Genomic DNA, 25,604 nt, shown 5'->3' on the forward strand with positions numbered 1-25,604 from the left:
TGTGTGTGTGATACACAAGCTATAAAACATCTTCCCCCTGTGTGTGTGATACACAAGCTATAAAACATCTACCCCCTGTGTGTGTGATACACAAGCTATAAAACATCTTCCCCCTGTTTGTGTGATACACGAGCTATAAAACATCTTCCCCCTGTGTGTGTGTGATACTCGAACTATAAAACATCTTCCCCCTGTGTGTGTGATACACAAGCTATAAAACATCTTCCCCCTGTGTGTGTGATACACAAGCTATAAAACATCTACCCCCTGTGTGTGTGATACACAAGCTATAAAACATCTTCCCCCTGTTTGTGTGATACACGAGCTATAAAACATCTTCCCCCTGTGTGTGTGATACACGAACTATAAAACATCTTCCCCCTGTGTGTGTGATACACAAGCTATAAAACATCTTCCCCCTGTGTGTGTGATACACAAGCTATAAAACATCTTCCCCTGTCTGTGATACACTAGCCACCTAAGACGGACCAAGGTCTCAGAGTGGCACCCAGTAAATGCGATGCTGGTGGCATGAGGCCAAGCTAACGATACCCTAAGGACTTCCATAAGTAGTCTGGGCTCAAGAACCGATAATATATTGTCATTTTAAGTTTTTTCTTACCGTCAGCAACTATTTGGACTGACATCTCGTGACTATAAATGGGATGTATTATAATTTTCAAGTCTTTCCACACAAATGGTTTTGTATTTAGGATTAAATCAATATTTTATTCTTTATATACAATTGTATATTGTTTAACTCCGATAACTAACGTATACTTCCTACAGGAAAGATAGATGACTTACCAAGTAGTGGTGTGTAGAAGATAAAATCAAACGTAGATACATGCAATAAATAGATGGCATTTTGACGCAAGTTTTCTAACGCCACTTTCTCAGCCTGTCTTACTTGATGTGAAGCATACAGAAAGACAAAGGTCTAATGATTTGTGTACCTACATACATACGTACCGCGTATCGAATCCCCAGTGTGTAAGCACGATAGCTTGGTAGGAAAGTTATAAACAGATGATATTTTGTAATCAAAGACAACTTTATAGAGCCGAGACGATCGAAGTGAAATCCCGATGACTGGCAGGTTTTCCCTGCCTGTGTCGCAGATGGTGAGAAAATAATGGAACTAGACATAAAATACACGGCTCTGTAAAACACAAGCATACAGGGCCAGATGGCCTTTATCTAGCAAAGATCAGTTAATTACAAGAACCAACAGGGTGGCAATCAGATAAAACTAGCATCAAGCGATGGACTGCCACGAACAACTTCAGACAATAAAACACTATTATCATATCATTACTTCCGTACAATTACGATAAATGTTTTCTACTTATCAAATCGGAATGAACTTTACCATTTTTGTGGAGATGTGATCGAACATGGCACGCGGCTCACAACCAAAAAACTTTTCAAATAAATTGTTCAGCTGTCTGTGTGGGTAACTGTCCTGACATTTTTCTGCTGTCTGTTGAACGGTCCTCACAAAAAGTTAGCTCAGCTGACATATGCGTCAGCTGGTGGGATATCAAGCTATGGGTGAGTGGGTCTAAATGGACGTGGGGCAGGTCAGCTGCAATTGGTCAACTTCATCAAAGTTATTAGTGCCATATTAGTTATTAGTGCTGACCATGGGCACATGGTTGAGATGGTAGTGGGAAAAAAAATCAATGATCTGTTTGAGAACACGACAAGTGAATCACACGAAAAACCCGACCAGATGCCGCCAACATTGGAATGTTGACTTCATGCGGTACATTCTATGTGTTGTAGTGCTGATCAGAATAATAGGGGGCAGGTAACAGCTTAGAGTATAGGTTATCGACATGAGACGTGTATGTTGTAATGTCTCAATGTGATTGGTTATTGTCATCAGACGGGATAGTTGTATGTTGTATGTCTCAATGTGATTGGATATTGTCATCAGACGGGAGAGTTGTATGTTGTATGTCTCAATGTGATTGGTTATTGTCATCAGACGGGAGACGTGTATGTTGTATGTCTCAATGTGATTGGTTATTGTCATTAGACGGGAGAGTTGTATGTTGTAATGTCTCAATGTGATTGGTTATTGTCATCAGACGGGAGATTTGTATGTTGTAATGTCTCAATGTGATTGGATATTGTCATCAGACGGGAGATTTGTATGTTGTAATGTCTCAATGTGATTGGTTATTGTCATCAGACGGGAGAGTTGTATGTTGTAATGTCTCAATGTGATTGGTTATTGTCATTAGACGGGAGAGTTGTATGTTGTAATGTCTCAATGTGATTGGTTATTGTCATTAGACGGGAGAGTTGTATGTTGTAATGTCTCAATGTGATTGGATATTGTCATCAGACGGGAGATTTGTATGTTGTAATGTCTCAATGTGATTGGTTATTGTCATCAGACGGGATAGTTGTATGTTGTATGTCTCAATGTGATTGGTTATTGTCATCAGACGGGAGATTTGTATGTTGTAATGTCTCAATGTGATCGGATATTGTCATCAGACGGGAGATTTGTATGTTGTAATGTCTCAATGTGATCGGATATTGTCATCAGACGGGAGATTTGTATGTTGTAATGTCTCAATGTGATTGGTTATTGTCATCAGACGGGAGATTTGTATGTTGTAATATCTCAATGTGATTGGATATGTAATTAGACGGAAGAGTTGTATGTTGTATGTCTCAATGTGATTGGTTATTGTCATTAGACGGGAGAGTTGTATGTTGTAATGTCTCAATGTGATTGGTTATTGTCATCAGACGGGAGATTTGTATGTTGTAATGTCTCAATGTGATTGGTTATTGTCATCAGACGGGAGATTTGTATGTTGTAATGTCTCAATGTGATTGGATAGTGTCATCAGACGGGAGATTTGTATGTTGTAATGTCTCAATGTGATCGGATATTGTCATCAGACGGGAGATTTGTATGTTGTAATGTCTCAATGTGATTGGTTATTGTCATCAGACGGGAGATTTGTATGTTGTAATATCTCAATGTGATTGGATATGTAATTAGACGGAAGAGTTGTATGTTGTATGTCTCAATGTGATTGGATATTGTCATCAGACGGGAGATTTGTATGTTGTAATGTCTCAATGTGATTGGATATTGTCATCAGACGGGAGATTTGTATGTTGTATGTCTCAATGTGATCGGATATTGTCATCAGACGGGAGATTTGTATGTTGTATGTCTCAATGTGATTGGATATTGTCATCAGACGGGAGATTTGTATGTTGTAATGTCTCAATGTGATTGGATAGTGTCATCAGACGGGAGATTTGTATGTTGTATGTCTCAATGTGATTGGTTATTGTCATCAGACGGGAGATTTGTATGTTGTAATGTCTCAATGTGATTGGATATTGTCATCAGACGGGAGACGGTTAAGTCACTACTGCCAGAGTTAAATGGTGGACTAGTGTCAGGGTTCAGGTGTGGTCGCTACTGTCTTGGTGAAAGCCATTTTCCGACTGTAAGTCTTCTACAGCTCTTAAAATCTATTAGCACAGATAGCTATGGGTAAAGATAGATATGAAACTCCTATTATACCATGACATTTCTTTTTGCGCTGACATTTAGATATATTTATATACTCATGTTGCATGATCTACTCTTGTTGTATGCCTTAAGCTCCAGATATGATATAACACCAAAACTACATAATTGATGACAATGTATGGGAGCTTTGCTAGAACTTTAGTGCTACCAGTAGTTGTGTTACATATGTATGTCGGATCGGATTTGTTGGTTGTTGTTTTTTTTTTTTTCGAGTTTAATGAAAGTAAAATATAGACATCGAACTAAGTGATTACTTTATAATATTTTAATCGAGGCTGACAACTTTATTTTTTTAGTTAAAATAAACTATTATATAAAGATCTCGTGCTTTGAAATGTAGAAAGTTTATTCTATTTATCCTAACACCCTTTTTTTTTTTGGTTTAAAGAACGTTGGCTTATCCTATACAATTACATTATCAGTTATCTTATGGAAAGAGAGACAACCAAAGAAAAATTTAGCTGACATTTTTTTAAACGAGTTACGCTAGTGATCAAATAACGATGAATTATTATTTTTTTAAATTTATACGGAATTTATATTTTTAATGAGTATATAGATATATATATATATAAATATTATATATATATATATATATATATAAATATTATATATATATATATATATATATATATATATATATATATATATATATATATATATATATATATATATATATATATATATATATATACCAACTCGTGACTGATTGCTGACTTCGCGTATACAAATACTTGTTAATAGACACATTCCCCCCAGCTCGTATATCTAGACACTGCTGTGTATATGACAATACTTGAAAATGTGCATCATTGGCCACTTAAGTGCGATTACTTTACACTCCAACAGAATGGTTTATTCTCTATCAAGTACCAAGCTATAGCTGTAATAAACCTCAATCGTGGCCCAACAACTGTCTGACCTGAGAGCTTTATTATAGTCGTGACTCCACTAACATAGGTATCTCTACAGTCAGTGAGAGCTTTATCATAGCCGTGACTCCACTAACATATGTATCTATACAGTCAGTGAGAGCTGTATCATAGTCGTGACTCCACTAACATAGGTACATTGGGATCTCTACAGTCAGGAGAGCTGTATCATAGCCGTGACTCCACTAACATAGGTATCTCTACAGTCAGGAGAGCTGTATCATAGCCGTGACTCCGCTAACATAGGTATCTCTACAGTCAGGAGAGCTGTATCATAGCCGTGACTCCACTAACATAGGTATCTCTACAGTCAGGAGAGCTGTATCATAGTCGTGACTCCACTAACATAGGTATCTCTACAGTCAGGAGAGCTGTATCATAGCCGTGACTCCACTAACATAGGTATCTCTAGAGTCAGTGAGAGCTGTATCATAGTCGTGACTCCACTAACATAGGTATCTCTACAGTCAGTGAGAGCTGTATCATAGTCGTGACTCCACTAACATAGGTATCTCTACAGTCAGTGAGAGCTGTATCATAGTCGTGACTCCACTAACATAGGTACATTGGGATCTCTATAGTCAGGAGAGCTGTATCATAGCCGTGACTCCACTAACATAGGTATCTCTACAGTCAGGAGAGCCGTATCATAGTCGTGACTCCACTAACATAGGTATCTCTACAGTCAGTGAGAGCTGTATCATAGCCGTGACTCCACTAACATAGGTATCTCTACAGTCAGTGAGAGCTTTATTATAGTCGTGACTCCACTAACATAGGTATCTCTACAGTCAGTGAGAGCTTTATCATAGCCGTGACTCCACTAACATAGGTATCTCTACAGTCAGTGAGAGCTTTATCATAGCCGTGACTCCACTAACATAGGTATCTCTACAGTCAGTGAGAGCTGTATCATAGCCGTGACTCCACTAACATAGGTATCCCTACAGTCAGTGAGAGCTGTATCATAGCCGTGACTCCACTAACATAGGTATCTCTACAGTCAGTGAGAGCTGTATCATAGCCGTGACTCCACTAACATAGGTATCTCTACAGTCAGTGAGAGCTGTATCATAGCCGTGACTCCACTAACATAGGTACATTGGTACCTCTACAGTCAGTGAGAGATTTATCATAGTCGTGACTCCACTAAAATAGGTAAAATTACAATGGTATCGCTACAGTCAGTGAAGTCACCATTGGAAAAACACTGTTGGTGTGTTTTTTTACACTGATGGAGCCTGTGTTTTAATATGAGACAACAATATACAATATCTCATTGCCCTAAGCTAATTCAGGTTTCGCCGAGTTCAATAATAGATAGGCTATATCCTAAATGTTGTAGGAGCCGTCAAAGTGTGACCCTGCATTATCTTACAGTCATCACACCAATATCCAAACTCCGTGTATGTAGGCAAGACATCGACTTAAAGCGTCAAGCTAGGGCCACCAAAATGGCAGGTATTTGTTAGCATGGTTTAGCTAGTGACACCAAAATGTCAGGTTTTTGCCAGTATGGTTTAGCTAGGGCCACCAAAATGTCAGGTATTTGTCAGCATGGTTTAGCTAGAGCCACCAAAATGTCAGGTATTTGTTAGTATGGTTTAGCTAGGGCCACCAAAATGGCAGGTTTTTGCCAGCATGGTTTAGCTAGGGCCACCAAAATGTCAGGTATTTGTCAGCATGGTTTAGCTAGAGCTACCAAAATGTCAGGTATTTGTCAGCATGGTTTAGCTAGGGCCACCAAAATGTAAGGTTTTTGCCAGCATGGTTTAGCTAGGGCCACCAAAATGTCAGGTATTTGTCAGCATGGTTTAGCTAGGGCCACCAAAATGTCAGGTTTTTTGTCACGACAGTGTGATACACATACAGTAGCCAGTGCGTATAGTGACAGCAGCTGATAAGGGGGATAAGTCTGGCCAAACTCTGGATTACCTGCCACAGACGTGTCAACAAAGCTAAGCACGGCTAAGGTTCGTGGCGATCAAAATCAAACTTAGTCTTCGACGGATCATTGGTGGAAATGTGGGCAGTTGGCTCCCGGCAACATGGCTACAACTTAGTTGTTTATAGCACAACTTTAACGCAGAGGGTAACACGGTGCAGGCTCGCAACTGTAGGCCTAAACTTTTTACTTCTTTCAAATATTTTTCAATATATGAATGACATAATATACACGTGCATTGTCTTCAGCCTGCCATTTGTTTATTTATGGTAAAATTGACTGGATACACGCCATACCGGATGTCTTACACCGCCCATGACTAGAATTTCTATACCACTAATTGTTCAAAAAGCACCAATAGCAGAGCCATAGAGGCCACACGTTTATCTAAAGATAGTAGTGTATTCCTCCATCACTCCGTCCAATCTTGGAAAACCCAAGAGCTTTACAAAATATTGAGCATATTTTAATCTGTGTTTGAGTAACATTACGGCACGTTAGCACTAGTGTATGGGGGGGGGGGGGGGAGAGAGACGACAAAGAGAGTCGATCTAGACAAGTGTAGTTTCCCAGCTATCGATCGTCGGCCTGGCCCGGTGAATCAGAACAATGCATTTTTTTTTACTAGTGAAACAACCACCACCTATTTTTATCCTGTGAGGCTCGAGGAGTAAAAAGTGTGCAGCGATGCGCATCCGCCAGTTATAAAACACAACGCTTTAACCACACGTTGTGCCCATTAATCACACATTAAGTAGATCCATAACTGAAGATCAATAGTGTAATTTGCTTGTTTGTTTGTTGGTTGGTTTTTTTTTGGGTGGATGGTAGGTTTTATCGATTCAATGAAGGACATAAAGATGACTTCTGTGACAGCAATATGAGTATCTAGAAGGTGCAAGTAGTATATTAGGTCCCTTTTGGTTATCATGGGTGAGCAGGATGCGGATGCGGATGCGGATGCGGAACAAAGGCTATATAGGAAAATACTCCCTGCCTGGGTGAGCCGCAGGAACAATGACATATAGCAAAATATTCACCCACCAGGGTGAGGTGGGTGATCCGCAGGAACAACGGGATATAGTAAAATACTCCCTGGGTGATGCGGAGGTACACCGACATATAGTAAAATACTCACCCACCTGGGTGAGGGTGGGTGAGCCGCAGGAACAATGACATATAGTAAAATACTCACCCACCTGGGTGAAGGTGGGTGAGGGTGGGTGAGCCGCAGGAACAACGACATATAGTAAAATACTCACCCACCCTAGGGTGGGTGATGCGGATGCGGAGTAGGTCAGTAGGTCACCTTTTGGTGACCTTGTGACGTAATTAGTAACATTATGACGTAATCATTGACCTAGTTACGTAATCATTGACCTAGTTACGTAATTTTAACGAGTTTTTTAATTAGTTTAATGAGTTTTTAAAATTTTAATTAATTTTTTGACTTAGTTACGTAATTTTAATGTGTTTTTTAATTAATTTGAATTTAATTTTTAAATTTTTAATTAATTTTATTAACGAGTTACGTAATTTAATGCGTTTTTTAATGAGTTTGAATTTAATTTTTAAATTTTAATTAATTTTTGACCTAGTTACGTAATTTAATTACTTTGATTGTATTTTTATTTTGTTTAATTTGTTTGTTTACTTGTTGTTTAATTTAATTACTTTGTTTATATTGTGTAATTTTTATTAACGAGTTACGTAATTTGATTATTTGTTTACTTTTTAATTATTTTTATTGACGAGTTACGTAATTTGATTATTTGTTTACTTTTTAATTATTTTTATTTTGTTTATTTTTAATTTTATTTTATTTTATAATTAGTTAAATTATTATTAACTAGTTACGTAATTTGATTTTAATTACTTTTGTTTATTTATTTATTTGATATATTTCTTTTCTTTGTTGTTTAATGTTGTTTGTTTATTTGGTTGTATGTATGTTTTAAATAAAAGACTAACACTAGCATGTACTAGAACAGTCTTTGTATAGGGACCTCTACCAACACAACGAACGTTACAAACATAGAACATTCATTAAAGATAACGATTAACAACACCTGTTACTCGCTAATGGCACCCGGCACGTATCGATTCACCAGCGATCCTTTGTTCTTATCAAGCACCGACCGGAGATTTATGGGTTTTTTTAATGGGAATGTATTGATCGCACCCACTGACCATCACACCTAATTAATTTGGTCACGCCTCGTGGGTTTATGTGTTGTTCACTAAAGCGAAAACAGCAGGGGGTATGGTAATTAACGCGAAGCCAGCGTTAAGTGTGGGAACACCTGTTACCACGTTAATCGATTTTTCCCCCGGTTGGGTCCCGTGCTTTTCACTAACAGTTATACGGACAGTATCATAGGTTTTTTGTTTTCACCTAGGCAATGTTTTGTTGTTGGTTGGTGTAGAGTTTATACGAGGGTCGGTGAAGTTTTCAACGATGCAATATTATTTGTCTTTACAAGTTCGCTTTGTGCTTGTGTGTGTGTGTGTGTTTGAGTGTGAGTGTGTGTGTGAGTTCATACTCAGGTCGATGAAGTTTTCAACAAGACAGGTTTCAAATTCAGGCCATCCATGACTTAGAGTCGGTTGGTGGCTGGTTTATACTAGGGTCGGTGAAGTTTTCACCGAGGCAGATTTCAAAGTTGGATGTGGATGTTTTTATTTGTATATGGAAAGATTTAAAAGTTTGGATGGGAACATTGTCACTTTTGAGAGTAAATGTCAATGTGTTTAGGAAGGGGATATTCATTGGGGAGTGATGTCTACAAGTTATGTATCCCAGTCTGTTGGAGTGGTTTCTAGGGGGTTGTGACATTAATTGAATAAACACTTGTCTGTAAGATTGTCCTATATCCTTTGTCTGTCCAAGGAATAGTGTGGGTAGTGGTACGATCTGCTTATCTATCGGTTGGTATTGAGCTTAGGGATGGGAGAAGGGGGAAGGGGTTGCTGACAAAGGGAAGGGGAAGGGCGAATTGTGATAATGGTTGGGGCACCGATCAGAGCGGTAAAAGGATATTTCCAACTCGGATCCAGTATTTTAAATGGTTCATTTTGATTCCAGTCATACATCTTATACAGGATACCGAGTTGCCTAACTTTCAGGGACAAGTAACAAAACAATAACTCACATCAAAAATTTAAAAAAGACCGTTTATATCATAAGTTTTTTTATTGAATAAAAACAACCCCATCAGCATACAGTCACGGTTCTGTCTTATTTACATATTTACATTAAAGTGTCGTTAAAGTCACGGTTGGTAAACTAAAAGGTTCTTATATGTCTAGGGGAGATGTTGTGACATTGTCTGCGTCTACTTGTCTTTTAATGTAAAAGTAAGAAAGTGAGTTTCTGTGTTGGGTGTAAGTGTATATCCCCGTGTTGTATGCTCTGAACCCTGTGTTTGTCCCACCACTTGGTTCCTTTGTTGTGAGGACCTGCATGAAAGATTCTTTGCCTAGTGTGTTGTGATTTTTAGATAATCCTTTGGTTGATGTTTTATTATACTCGCCAAAACAGTGGTACGTCTTACTACATAAAGATACCATCCCATCCCCTTCATATTCTAATTTAAACAACCCCGGTGTTCTTTTTTCATAAATTTTCCTAGCCCTACACCCCAGACAATGACTATCTACCGTGCCTTTGCCGCTTATAAATTGTGGTCTATGTGAGTCGCATACTTCTGAGGGGAACCATTTGTCGTAAATGTCAAAAAACTCGTGTTCTAGTCCTGGTCTTACGGCTTTTAACAAGTCATCGGTACTTAAGGCTAAGTATAAACTGTCAGTGTCCATCTCACATAGCTGAAAGTCGGTTCTATCTATATATTTGTCTATAAAGTCATAATAAAATTCTAACATCCTAAGTTTCGCGTACTGATAAACAAAAAAGCCTATCTGAAGAGGGAGATCCCAAACTATCTTCTTTTTTAACGTTTCTACTTCGTAAACAGCGTCAGTAAGTTTTGTCATTTTTTTAAATCGTGGATTATTAATACAATTCCCTATATCCCTATCACTACAGTAGGTCATGTCCGCATGTCGTGTTTTATCCGTCAAAGTTTTACCGTATGCCGCGTTTCCTAACAATTTCATTGTTTCACTAGTTATCGCGTATTTGTCGTCTATGTCCCCCTTTCTTCGCGCGTCTGAAACTGTATCCCCAAATGTCTTAAAACATGCAACCGGATTATATTCAACTACTTGATAAATTTTACTGACTACCAACCCATGATTTAAATACCACTTTAAAAGGGGGGTCGCTAATAAAATTTTCTCCCCTGTAAAGCTACCGATTAAAGTCCGTCTACCACTAGTTAATAAGTTGTTATCGATCGCGTATTGTCTCATAAACGGTCCGATGTCATCGCGCGTAACGTCCGTATTTTTAAAAATAGGTGTCATCTCACTAAAATGTTCTCTTAAACTATCCGGTACTTTAATGTCGCATTCTATCAGACCAAAACACGAGTCGTCTAAAACAGAATCGATGATCTGTTTTTCAGTCAGGGGCCATTTCTTACCATAGGTCGGTGTCGGTGTCTTTTGTGATTTGTCAATAGATTTTAAATAGTCTTTAATAGTTGGGTTCATTTTTTTCTGGTTCCCCCACTCACATTCCCACATTTCTACGACTTTAACGTCAACAGTATCTGTAAGGTACTTCGTAATTTCGTTTGTCTTTTTAAATAACTCAGTCAAGGGTCTGTTACTAATGGGGTTTACTGTTCTGTCTTTAGTTAAAGGGCAGTTAGGGTGTCCATGAAAGAGGCAGCCATGGAACTGATAAACGGTTCGAGTGTTCGCGTCCCACCCGTCTACTCTTATATGGCGAGATCCTAAGCTAACTTCGCCCCCATTAAACGCGGTTTTTAAAGTTACCCCCTTTGTTTTTGAAACCCACGATAACCACTGAAAGGCCTGTTCCCCATAATGATTCGTTTTACGCGGTCTAAACCCCTCCTCACTATTTCTAATAATCGGAAATCCCGTCGGCATTTTTTGCATTAAAGACCATAAATAAAGCGCGTTTGCGTCGTACCCCTTAATTGCCTGTACCACCTTATTACTATTCCCCCTAATGAACGTTTCACCCTTTTCGTGATGTCTATGAAAAATAATGGAGGGGCCCCCTACGATATTATTTCGGATTGTTTTATGTAACTCTGATTCGCGCTCGGAACACAAAGAAAAAGAAACGTTTTTGGGCAGTGTTTTGAATAAGTATTTTAAGGTTACCCCCGGGACAGAAATCGCGTCTTTAAAAATATCAACCCCTAAATTTTTGTAAAAATTAGTTTGCTGCTCGAGCGCTTCGATAAACGGTTTTACATCGATATTGTTATACCAAATAAGATAATCTTTAAACGTTTGCATCCCCTTCTCTACCCAAATTTGGCTACACGTCGCGTACTCCTCGTCTGAAATGTTACAATTTTTTAATGATGAAAAAAAGGCCGAATGTGGAGGTAAAGACGTTTCATCTAAGACGGCTAAATTTTTGACATATTCGTACGGAAAAAATCCCTTGGTCTCTTTAACATTATATGCGGCGAGGTATTTACTATAGCTAAACCCTGGTGCTAGATAATTAACTATATCTAAGAACTTTAATTTATTTGTTGATATACACATAAAATTATTATTTCTTTTAACTACATATTTAAACGGTGTTTGTTTATCTTCTACGTCGTCTTCGTCATCGTTACAACTAGCTCTAGGTCCCTCCTCTAACCCCTCTTCTGTGTTTGAATAAGCTAAAAAGTACTGAATAAAATACGGCTTAACGAGATTTATATCATATTTTCCTGAATTAAACCCTATAACCGGCATTTGTCGCAAATACTCGTCTAATCTACCGCTAAGAAAGCTATCAAACCCTTTGTCGTTCGACTTATTATCACTACCCCTAGCTTTAGGTGGAAATAACTTCCTGATTTGCTTAAAAACAGGCTCGAACTGTTTTTTCAAAATGCCATAAGCTGCCTCGGCGATTATGTGGAGTCTGTCAATAACTCTAGTCACTAATTCTTGAGGGTCACCAGTCGAAATAAAACAGATGGGTTCGACGAACCCATCTACGTTTGAGGCGACAGAGCAAGACAAAGGCACGTGTTTGGCTACGCTTTTTGTAACTCTACCTAACGGGGGTAACTCGGTATGGTCGAAATAGCATTCGAAATCGTAAGTTGCTCGGAAGGGATAAACAAAGTTACTATTTACAACTACCCCATAGGACGCTAAAAACTCCCAGATTGTTTGGTGTGTCTGATAAACCCCTCCCTTATACCTATCAACGGGTTTCCCCCCATTACACCCTTTCACGTGTCTGTTTAATTGTTTAACGGTGGGCCATAATTTGTTACACACAGAACACGCGAAAGAGTGACCCGCCCCACCTATATTATTAATGTACATAAACTGATTTTGAAAAACTAAAAGATACATGGTCTCCCTAAACCTATCATTACTTCTAAGTTTCGGAAAAAGGATCTGGTTTTCGTCAAATTCAAAAATCTCAATATTTACACTAAAACAGGACTCTAAGAGGGGAATTTCGACCAACCTAACCCCACTAAAATTAGCCAAGGTCCCGAGACCTTGGTGTGCTTGCCACTGTTTCGCGAGATTTAATGTTGGCTTTCTAAGATTTATTACGGGTGCTCCTAAATGTGTGGCTAAACATCTAAAAAAGGAGAAATTGTCTGTGTAGGGTTTTGAATGTGAATCCTGTTGTAACATGTTAATGGCGTGATTATGTTTAATAAAGTCAGGAATGTCTGTGAGAAGGCATGTGGGTGAAGCTTTGTCTGTGGTCGTGTGTAAGTCTACCGCATCTCCCCTTAGATCGTCTACAGGAAAAATAGCGGTGTGTGAATTAAGGTTACTGTCGTTGTTAGTCTTTACGCGTTTGTTGTTTGCTATGTCGTCATACGTCGTGTGTCGTTTTAAGGAGTTAGTGTTGGTCGCGGTACGAGGTGTTTGGGTCGCTGATGGGAGTTGGATGGTTTGTGTGTCGGTCACTAATGTTGGTTGGTGTGTTTGTCTATCGGTCACTAATGTGGGTTGGTGTGTTTGTCTGTTGGTTGGTGATGGGGTGTCGGTCGGTGATGTTTGGTTGCTGTGTGTTTTCTTATAGTGGGTTGTCAAATTGTCAAGTCGTGTAAATATTTTACCACAAGTTGTGCATGAATGTCTTTGTCGACCGTGTGCTGTCTCTTGATGGCGTATGAAATTTTGATTACGGCTGAATACTCGGTCACAGATCTCGCATGTGAAGCGGGTCATGGCTGGGTGGCTGGTTGTTTGGGCGGCTTCCATTATTGACGAGGTGTCTAGTGGTTGGATGACTGGGTAGGTCGTTGGCTGTAGAATAAAAATAAAATAATTACATAACTTAAAATACATACTTAAAAAACATACTTAAAACAAAATTAAAAATGAAACGTACCTATGAGATTGAACGTCTAAGCTGAACGTGTAGTTAACTGTATGTGGAGATCCGAAGTGGTGTAGTTGGTTGGAGCTGGAACGTTTGGTTCAGTGGATGCCTCAGGGATGGGTAGGTAGCTCAATAGGGTCAATGGCTGGTTAGTAGGGTCGGTTGTACACTAAGGAATACAGTTGCGTACTTATTTAGAAACTATTTATTCAAAGACTATTTCAATGGGGTTAGCTCCCTTAAAACAATACGTACTATTAACCTTACCTCGGTGTGCGATACAAAATTAAAGTTAATACACGTGACTAGTTATTTTAATAAGCTTTGATTAAAGGTTATTTTAATGGGGTTAGCGCCCTTAAAACAAAAAGTAATATTAGCCTTACCTTTAATAGAATAAAAACGCACAAAAGATGTGGTCCGTGGTGGGTTAGGTAGATGTGTTGCTTGGTAAAACTGGCGTGGGTTTAGTCTCAGGAGTCAACGACGGTCTCAGGCAGGATAAGTAGCGGTGATGCTTGATTTGAAGTCCGAAGTCGAAGTGATTAGAACACAATTTTCGCGGTCATTTATACGCTTGCTCAACCTAATTACACCACCAGCTGTCGCACAACAGCTGTTGCATAATGACCTACGTACTTCGCGGAGCTAACAAAGCGATCGGTAAAATCGATTAACGTGGTAACAGGTGTTCCCACACTTAACGCTGGCTTCGCGTTAATTACCATACCCCCTGCTGTTTTCGCTTTAGTGAACAACACATAAACCCACGAGGCGTGACCAAATTAATTAGGTGTGATGGTCAGTGGGTGCGATCAATACATTCCCATTAAAAAAACCCATAAATCTCCGGTCGGTGCTTGATAAGAACAAAGGATCGCTGGTGAATCGATACGTGCCGGGTGCCATTAGCGAGTAACAGGTGTTGTTAATCGTTATCTTTAATGAATGTTCTATGTTTGTAACGTTCGTTGTGTTGGTAGAGGTCCCTATACAAAGACTGTTCTAGTACATGCTAGTGTTAGTCTTTTATTTAAAACATACATACAACCAAATAAACAAACAACATTAAACAACAAAGAAAAGAAATATATCAAATAAATAAATAAACAAAAGTAATTAAAATCAAATTACGTAACTAGTTAATAATAATTTAACTAATTATAAAATAAAATAAAATTAAAAATAAACAAAATAAAAATAATTAAAAAGTAAACAAATAATCAAATTACGTAACTCGTCAATAAAAATAATTAAAAAGTAAACAAATAATCAAATTACGTAACTCGTTAATAAAAATTACACAATATAAACAAAGTAATTAAATTAAACAACAAGTAAACAAACAAATTAAACAAAATAAAAATACAATCAAAGTAATTAAATTACGTAACTAGGTCAAAAATTAATTAAAATTTAAAAATTAAATTCAAACTCATTAAAAAACGCATTAAATTACGTAACTCGTTAATAAAATTAATTAAAAATTTAAAAATTAAATTCAAATTAATTAAAAAACACATTAAAATTACGTAACTAAGTCAAAAAATTAATTAAAATTTTAAAAACTCATTAAACTAATTAAAAAACTCGTTAAAATTACGTAACTAGGTCAATGATTACGTAACTAGGTCAATGATTACGTCATAATGTTACTAATTACGTCACAAGGTCACCAAAAGGTGACCTACTGACCTACTCCGCATCCGCATCACCCACCCTAGGGTGGGTGAGTATTTTACTATATGTCGTTGTTCCTGCGGCTCACCCACCCTCACCCACCTTCACCCAGGTGGGTGAGTATTTTACTATATGTCATTGTTCCTGCGGCTCACCCACCCTCACCCAGGTGGGTGAGTATTTTACTATATGTCGGTGTACCTCCGCATCACCCAGGGAGTATTTTACTATATCCCGTTGTTCCTGCGGATCACCCACCTCACCCTGGTGGGTGAATATTTTGCTATATGTCATTGTTCCTGCGGCTCACCCAGGCAGGGAGTATTTTCCTATATAGCCTTTGTTCCGCATCCGCATCCGCATCCGCATCCTGCTCACCCATGATAACCAAAAGGGACCTAATATACTACTGGTGCACACTAATCGCGTCTATGTAATTCATGTAGGCATAAGTAGATTTAGGCTAGGTACTTCTGTATATGGTCTAAGTGGCAATTACATGCAAACATTAACGAACGAATTATATATTGTGAGGGGTGCATGCTTTGGCCGACAAATTCTAGACAAACAAAATATTGTATCTATTTCATGTGTGAGCCACGCGAGGAGCTAAAGTTGGCTCTTTGTGTGAGCCACCCACGGGTGTCTGTCCCCCACACCCACGGGTGTCTGTCCCCCACACCCACGGGTGTCTGTCCCCCACACCCACGGGTGTCTGTCCCCCACACCCACGGGTGTCCGTCGCCTAGGTGTGACCGGTACTCTGCCCCACAGATCAATGCTCCATTCACGGTGTCCGTGCATCTATCTGGTGACGTCACAATGACGTCAGTGTACAACAGTTCAAGCCGGCCAGGGATGACCCACACGTACCTACCGGTAGACTACCATACAAACGAAGAAAGGAAATGATGACTTACCATATCCACGGCCGCGGTGGGAGGACGCGATCAAAACACCATGCCTGAGCCGTATCAAACTCTTGATATGAAACCGGGATTTCTATACGACACACGTCTTATCTTTATTCGCGCTGCGTGCAGAGGGTGATAGAGCCAGCGGGCTGTAGAGAGGGGACACCTCTTACTTATCACTGTCTTTCAACGGATCAGGCGCAATCGTGCGTCACGTATACTACTGCTTGTATGTGAAACACATAATTATATGTGTGGAACACATGTATAGCATGTGTAGGCCAATACGCGAGGTCATGGAATAAATTTTGTCACGCGTTTTGCTCGAACCCAATATAAGCACGTCTCGGGTCTGATGATAAAAGTAATGGGAAATTTATCAAAACAAGAATACTGTTTTCGTAGGCACTGAGATTTAATCGACATGATTTAAATGCTAAACTGTCCTTTACTTGTAAACTCATACGTCAGAGAGGGTAAAAGGTTAAGTTCGTGAGAAGAATGCTTTTGGATTCGCTTTTGCTAATTAGAAGTCACTGTGGTAATCATGAAATTTAATAAGCAATCGGGGGAGGTAATCAAATAGGTACTTTAGAATCAGACTGATTTCCGGATACATTATAGGCCTACACAGCTATGACTCGTCGGTAATCTATCGTTTTGGGTACGTAAAATCGCCCGCGATTTGTAATGTGAAAAACAGGTGACTCCTTAAATTTTAATAATTATTTCACATTTTGAGGAGGATTTATGTATTAAAAAATTCAAAAATGTTTCCTTGATTCATTTATGTACCTGATTTTAAACAATTGAATTAAAACTTTTCCGTAATAAATGAAGACTAGCGATGTTTCCAACAGATGCAACCATGCTCATTTACTATAGCAGCCATCTTGTCTAAGTTTAATTTTTATAAGCTTTTAGCGCCAGATTCAGGGGGAAGCCACTCTATTTTACAAATGGCTGCTGTTTATATAGCAAATCTTGCTCTCAGACACTGCTGTTTAAAGTTAATTTCTGGCCTATATCGATATATTTAGCCATTGATTTAGGTTTATTATTCATTTATCTATAATATTTGACACAAAAGTATGACAATATACTTCTATTAAAGCCTTGACAATGAGGTAACGTTTTCGTACATAAATAGCCACGGGCGATTTTACGTACCCAAAACGATAGATTACCATTACTTTGCCTATTAGGGCTAGACATAAACCCTATTCAAATATAATTTATTATGGTACATAATATGATACAGTACAGATAGCTTATATTCATGAATAATAAATAATATTATGTTTGAACTGTGGTTGTTTTTGAGTGTAAATGGTCAAGAGATAAATAAAACATCAAGTTATCAGTTATACTCTGGTGTTGTAGTATGGGATACATTTTATGTACATCTGTGATCTTGCTTGCTTTTTAATCCTTTTATAAATTAGATCTGCCTAGTCCTTATAAAACATATAACAGCAGAATAGGTGTTGCAAAGAAGAAAATTTCAACAACAACAATATCTATATATTTTAGAACTCAGCCCTATGCTTTTATGACATCTTTTCGAATGATCTGAGCATGAGCAAATCCGTAATTCTCAGGTCCGTTTGGTAAAAAATAGTAATTTTATTGCTAATTATAGATAAGATACTTACCTCAATTTGAACTTCCATTTCTTAAAGATACAACTGTATCCCAATGCCAGTTTTATCCAAACATTTTTCTCCTAAAATTAAAATGTAAGTACATTAATTTTAATCACTTCTGAAACTGAATTAGTTTGTCAAAAAAATTGAAATAAAAATTAAATATTTAGGCCTAACACATTTGTAGCAAAAAATTAAAAATGTCAATTAAAAAATAATTTTAAACAGCAATGAGGCCTATACCTGGTATAGTAGGCTATACCACATTCTAATTCAATCAAAACCCCGATTTTTTTTTTATTTTACTTAGCCAGTTAGGCTACTGAATTTGTCTTAATTCTTTTTTTTAACACAAAGTCTAGATTCTAGATCTAGACATTGACCTCTAATCTAATATATACTATAAGGTCAAGGCTATTCACAGCTGACTGTGAATAGCCATATTGGGGCTATTCACAGCAGACCAATCAGATTCATGCTATGTTTATTAAACATTAAATTCATCAAATGTATTAAAAAAAAAGGAACGACTGTGAATAGCAGAATAGCCCTAATAATAAATATGGCTATTCACAGTCAGCTGGGAATAGATACTTCGATACTATACTATAAAGGGCATAGTAGATCCAGTATTTTTTTAAATAATAATATTTAATATATAGTATAGGCCTATTAACCATTCATTATTAATTTAAATTGTATATTATAGTCTGTACTTCTGTACTCATATATTGTATAGTTAGTATATAGATCTAGTAGTATATATATATATTAGGCCTATATATATATTAGTACAGTACAGAAGTACAGACTGATACTTAGTCTATTATTTCTATACTGACTATACTTATATTATACTTAACTATACTGTTACTATACCCTACTACACACTCTACAGTCTCTACTGGGTTACAGTGATTTACACTCAACACTCTACACCTATGGCTATTATTAATTTATTAGGCCTAAACAGTAAACTAAACTGCCCACTATACTAGTATACTACTATACTAAACATGAAATATACTTAGATCTAGATCTTATATTAAATTATATTTTGTTAGACACTTCATTATTTTCTAGACATAGAGTATAGAAAATCTAGACATCTAATTCTTATAAATATAGAATCTATAGATCGATCTAGATCTAGGTCTAGATCTAGGTTGGGCCTACAATCCTACATTTGCTAGCAGTCGTTGTACATTGTGATGAGTGTAAAAAAGCGAATTTAGAATTGAACCGGAAGTAATTATTAGTAGCCCGCACTCAACAACCTGTCGACCATCGATGTCTCGGGAAAAAAAGAATAGATCTTGATCTAGAAATCTATGTATCAACGCTTACTAACACATAATATGGTTAGATGTTTTTATCAAAAGAAATAAAATCATTTTATTTTTAAAGAGGCGGATGGTGGTGGTGTTTCTGGCAGAGTTTCTTCCAGGCATCTCTTCGGGGGGGGGGGGTTGGGTACTTCCCCCCCCCCCCCGAAGAAAGTCTACCGCCCCCGAACGAGATGGATTTTTATATAGTAAACATACACTTTTACTAGTGTCCGAAAAATGTTGACCCCCCCCCCCCCCCCCCGAAAATTTCAAGTGCCCCCCCCCCCCCCCGGAGAAAAAAGTCTAGAAGAAACACTGGTTTCTGGTGACCTTAAATTAAAACTAAAACCTCCTAATGTACAGTACGGTCAGATCTATAATCTGTTATTATTATCATGTTTGGCGTCACTTGGTCCTGGTCGGGTCACACTGGTTGCGATTACCCGGGGTGTCACATATAGGCCTACTAAAATTAAAAAGAATTAATTGTCACCCCAGTCCCGGATGGTGGCGCCCTGTGCCTAATGGTGTATAAAACTAATAAACTAGTAAACTAACGGGAAAAAGCAGTTCTCGTAAAAATTAGCTATATTTAGTTTAGACGTTACCCCCTTGGTGAACACTTTGGGAAAATATTGAGAATACTCCTGAGAAGGCTTCTGCAATTAAAAACAAAATTGTGCCCCTAGGTCACTAATCTTTTTTTTTTTTAAATAACCAAGCTCGCTTAGATTTTGCAAAAACATGTTTCTTGCATAAGGGGTCATCCATAAATCACGTCACTCTTTTTTTACGATTTTTACCTCCCCCTCCCCTCCGTCACACGTCGTCACAAAAAGCCAGACACCCCCCCCCCTTAAAATGAAGTCACACCTCAGCCTACAACCCCCCTCAAAAATGATGTTGAATTTTTCTTGAAACATAGATATATTTCCGAATTCTCGTCAGAACTCTGTAAACTTAGTGTATTTTGATCAATCCCTATTACAATTTATTAAAACTGTTTTCTAAAACGCGAAATAACGGCTAAAACTCGTTTTCTAACATCGCTTTTTTATAATGCAAAAAAAGTGACGTCACACCATCTGAACCCCCCCCCCCCCCCCCCATCACACACCGTCACAAAATCACGGACCCCCGTGAGGAAGTGACGCTGGTTGGGGCACACTTTGCGTTAGGCTCACTTAAATGTGACACGCCAGGCACTTGAATGGAACCCTCAGGGAAGGCGAAAGAGAGGGCGCCCAGGACAGACCTGGAGGCAGAGTCTTCTTGACGAAGACAACAGGGATGTCTTGGGAGACTACACAATCAACAACCATGACAGGACAAAATGGAAGGTTAATTGAGACCCTATGCTCTACAAAGAGTACAGAGGTTTAAGACAAGTAGGCCTAAGTCATATATATGTGTGTGTGAGTAATTAACTAAAATTACGAAAACAACACAACTAATTTCAACGTAGCTGTCTGTCAACAAGGTCAAGATCAAAACCGAAACGAGCTATTGTGTAACCTACTCATAAACATAAAGCCATTAAAGCTACATATTATGTAGTACATGAGGATACGTGCGCCTAAGGCCAGCAGAGTTTCTTCCAGGCATCTCTTCGGGAGGGCAAAGCCCCCCCCGAAAAATTTTTACCGCCCCCCCCCAAGCGAAATGAAATTTATATAATTTATATAGAAAATATATACTTTTAACAGTGTCCGCCCCCCCCCGAAGAAAGTTTACCGCCCCCCCCCCCCCCCGAAGATTTCCAGTGCCCCCCCCCCCCCCCCCGGAGAAAAAAGTCTGGAAGAAACACTGAAGGCCAGTGAAAGATTTGAAAAACGGTTGTGTGTGTGCAGAGATCGTGTGAACGAGCAGGGGCGTATACATGTTTTCGGGTTAGGGGGAGCGGCGAGTCGAGAAAAAGTAAAAAGTACATTCAAACATTGACAACTCAAAACAATTTATCACACAAAACACAATACAACCAAGCCACAATTTGTTTTGTAGTCCTCGCTTGTAAAAAAAAATAATGACGAAATGGAATATTAAGTAAGACAGGCGAACTATACAGTAGGGGAAATAATCACCCTCTTATGTCAAATTCAACCAGATCATAATTACGTTATTATTTAATGTTAAAGCGTATTACTACTATTCGTTTTACAAAAAATATAGTCTACAATCAGAATTATATATATATATATATATATATATATATATATATATATATATATATATATATATATATATATATATATAAAGCGGAGTTGGTATAAAACCGCGCAAGTTATAGTGGTTTAAACATTCTGAACACAAGCCAACAATAGTTATATTATTTTATTGGTTTTGCAAATGAATTCTTTACATTTTTTAAATAGTTACTGTTTTTTTATTCTTTTAAGATTAATTTCTAACATAAAGATAAGGTATGGGTTAGATCACTGTATTGCTCACACATCTCTTTACTGGTAATTTCAAAAACAATATTCACTGATTTTTACCTGTTTCAAAAGCTATGATACTGATAGTAAAATAAACAACTATAATATAGTTATTCTTTATTTCATTTTAAAAATTTAAAGTAAATAAAGTTTACTTATTCATTTTTTGGAGGAAGTTGTGTGAGAATGTGTTTATTTCTACTTTACATTTAATCAGCCCCCCCCCCCCCCCCATCTAGACGCATATTGTTTCTAACCCAATCCATAAAATAAAAATATGTATATCTGCAGTGGCGGAACCCCGCGAAAATTTTTTTAGCCCCCCCTTATATATATATATATATATATATATATATACAGTGGCGTAGCGAGGTCGGGTGTCACCCGGTGCGGCACTTTATGGTGTCACCCCCCCCCCCCGGAGGCGTAGCGAACCTTCCTGGGGACAAACTTTCAAATTTTCGATTTGCATCCCCCCCCTCAAACTTTTGATTTGCACCCCCCTCCCCCCAAGTTTTCGATTTGCACCGCCCCACCCCCCCCCCCCCTCAAACTTTTGATTTGCACCCCCCCCCCCTCAAGTTTTTCTCTATATATTTTGCTATTTTTTGCCTTGGTGTCACCCCCTAGATGGTGTCACCCGCACCCCTCGCCCCACCCCCTCGCTACGCCTCTGTATATATATATATATATATATATATATATATATATATATATATATATATATATATATATATATATATATATATATATATATATATATATATATATATACACAAACACAAAATATGAACATAGGATACTCATTGCTGGCCTTTCGGGTTTTGAAAAAGTAAATTGTTTGTTTTTTTCAATTAATTAATTACAAATTACAACAACATGCAATGTGTGTAAGTGCATTAGTCTGTTTTAAATATTTTTTTTAAACATATAATAACGTAAGACTTTATTTAGCCTCCTTCAAACTTTCACAAAACATAAGTTATTTTTGTTAAACTTCCAGAATTCAACTTAGCTCAAGATGGATACACAGTTTGGACCTATGATTCAGTACCTTACAGTGAGACAAAATATAAATTAAAATGCAACTGAAAATACTTTGTAGGCAGATTATTAAATTAGACCATAGACACAGAAAAAAATTCAAAGAAATAAATCGATCTTTAACACTCTGTCCGTACAAAAATCTTAGCCAGTTCAATTATTTTTTGTCATCCTTTTTCTTATCATCTTTTTTATCATCTTTCTTGCTGTCCTTGATTACACTACTCATTGCACTTTGAATAACTTCACTGTTGGGGTTAACTCCCGGAAGATTTTGGAAAACATTTTGAAGAAAGTCAGGATCATTCATCACCTATGAGTAGTCCTCTTCCTCCTCCTTTTTGTCAGGTCTGGCGGGGGCCAGAGTTTCTTCCAGGCATCTCTTCGGGGGGGGGGGGGGGGGGGGGGCAAGCCCCCCCCGAATTTTTTTTACCCCCCCCCCCCCCCGGACGAAATGAAATTTATATAATTTATATAGAAAATATATACTTTTAACAGTGTCCGCCCCCCCCCCCCCCCCCCGAAGAAATTCTACCGCCCCCCCTCCCCGAAAATTTCAAGTGCCCCCCGGAGAAAAAAGTCTGGAAGAAACACTGGCGGGGGCTCCACCTATACTATCTGTCTCCATTGGTGCAGCACCACCATCAAAAGCTCCCATCCCTGAGTATTGCATTGAGAGTCAGACTGCATAAGCTACTTGTTCATCCTCAGACATTGATGCGAAATCCATCTCTACAGGGGTGGGGTTACTGGACTGTGGCACAGAGTCATCTGGATTCAATGATGCACCTAATGCCTTCTCCAACATTTCTTCTTCCACAGAAGCTGCTGAAATAACTCCTAACTCTCCAGTAGTTGCGGCAGTATTTTGTCTTATTTCCCTTTCCTGGCGAGCCCGTTGTTCCTCCATAGATAGACGAAGTGCCAATGCAAGCTCTGGGTCTTCATTAGGATCAACTCCAAATTCAAAACCAGCCCCGGTCATGCTAGCGCCAGCACCATCTTCTCCAACGATGACAGGTGAACTCAGAAGGGCATCAGAGAGCATGGGTCCAGGAGGAACAGTCACGAGATGAGAGCTAGTTCCATCTTTTCCATTTATAGCATTGACAAAAGCAGTGAGTTTATCTGTGTTCAGTCCCTCTTCTCCGAAGTTGACATCTTCAACATTGACTTTCTCTTTCTTTAATCGTTTGGCGACTTTAACAATCTCTTTTTCATCCAAATCAATAGGACTTCCCACAAATACAACAATTCCTAGCTTGTGATTTCTTCCCTGTCTATGCTTTAAAGCCAAATGTGCAACTCTAACTGCTGTCATAAAATTGATTTCCCCACATGGTTGAACCTGATGCAGCTTTGCTAAAATTCTGCCAACGTCTGAGGTTAAAGTCACAAGTACCTCTGCTTGTGCCATTTTCAAAGGGCCAACATTATTCTCTGGATTTGATCGTGTTTTGGACATGCAAACAAGGTTAATAAATGCATCTTGTTGAGCTTGCATACGAGTAGGTACAAAATCTCCATTTCGCATATAATCACTGTTGTCAACACAAATAATTGTACTTTCGAGAACCATTTGGTTTCAGTTATATTAGTCTGTTTTAAAAATCTAGGTTATTTTATCTCTGCTATATAAGACCTATTAAACCACCAACGGTCAAAAGAATATAAAACATGAAAGCTTTGTATAAGTATGGATTAACATATAAGTTATTACGATTCTCAACCAAACCGTTTACCTCAGGCATATTTTGCATGTTGAGTTAATGTAACTTCCCTCTGCTTACCCCCCCCCCCCCCCTCCACGGCGATTGCTTTAACTGTGCTCATATATAATACTAACGATTTTTATCTATAGTCGGTTATAAATTCAGCTTGATGTAGCCTGTTTTCTCTATCATTAGAAGGTTTACGCCATTGTGTCACTCCCCCCCCCCCCCCTTGTCGGGTTTGTCAAATTTGCTCTTAAAAGACTATTTAACACTCTAACTATTCACTTAATTAAGTGGAATTATCATTTTTCTGTATATATTTTGCTATTTTTTGCCTGGTGTCACCCCCCTAAATGGTGTCACCCGGTGCGGTCCGCACCCCAGCCCCCCTCTGATATATATATATATATATATATATATATATATATATATATATATATATATATATATATATATATATATATATATATATATATATATATATATATATATATATATATATATATATATATATATATATATATATATATATGTATATCTATAATATAATCTATAATATAAGCGGGCTGTGTCTGTCCTTCCTTCCTTCCGTCCGTCATCGCTATAGATTTTGGGACTATAAAAGTAAACTACGCACCATGCTGTGCTTTTCAGTGCACCGCAGTGTCTTATTATAAGTAATAGAGTAGGGGTTGTTTATATAACGACATAGAGCTATTTTATTATTGCCACTGTTTTTACTTTTTGCATAACGTCAAGAAAATATTAAATACACGCACACTGCTAAAACATATTAAGTATTAATGTATTAATGTCAAATATCATTTTCGTTTACATTCCTAGAAAAAGTGGATATATTTTAATAACATAATAACAGTACGGTAGAAAATTCAAATTAATTTTACTCTTTTTTCTAATTTTGACAA

The 25,604-nt window shown here is 37.9% G+C and overlaps 2 protein-coding genes across 2 annotated transcripts in view; both read right to left on the bottom strand.

Moving 5' to 3' along the window:
- LOC131944440 (centrosomal protein of 170 kDa protein B) overlaps nt 1-19,382 on the bottom strand; it is an 88,338-nt gene extending 68,956 nt beyond the window's left edge. The window contains exons 1-2 of the mRNA XM_059305040.1: nt 19,341-19,382; nt 18,166-18,236 (exon numbers count right to left, since the gene is read on the bottom strand). Of these exons, the coding sequence (XP_059161023.1) occupies nt 18,166-18,183 (18 nt within the window). The 5' untranslated portion in view covers nt 18,184-18,236; nt 19,341-19,382. The remainder of the gene's footprint in view (nt 1-18,165; nt 18,237-19,340) is intronic.
- Nucleotides 19,383-22,923: 3,541 nt separating this feature from the next.
- On the bottom strand, nt 22,924-24,546 carry LOC131944523 (26S proteasome non-ATPase regulatory subunit 4-like). Its single transcript, XM_059305200.1, is given in 2 exon segments — nt 22,924-23,332; nt 23,573-24,546. Coding segments are annotated over 2 exon segments (1,182 nt in total). The 5' UTR covers nt 24,543-24,546; the 3' UTR covers nt 22,924-23,120.
- Nucleotides 24,547-25,604: the final 1,058 nt, after the last annotated feature.

This window comes from Physella acuta, unplaced genomic scaffold (genome assembly GCF_028476545.2).
Source record: "Physella acuta isolate Inbredline_101_S28 unplaced genomic scaffold, ASM2847654v3 ptg000494l, whole genome shotgun sequence".
Classification (NCBI taxonomy): domain Eukaryota; kingdom Metazoa; phylum Mollusca; class Gastropoda; family Physidae; genus Physella; species Physella acuta.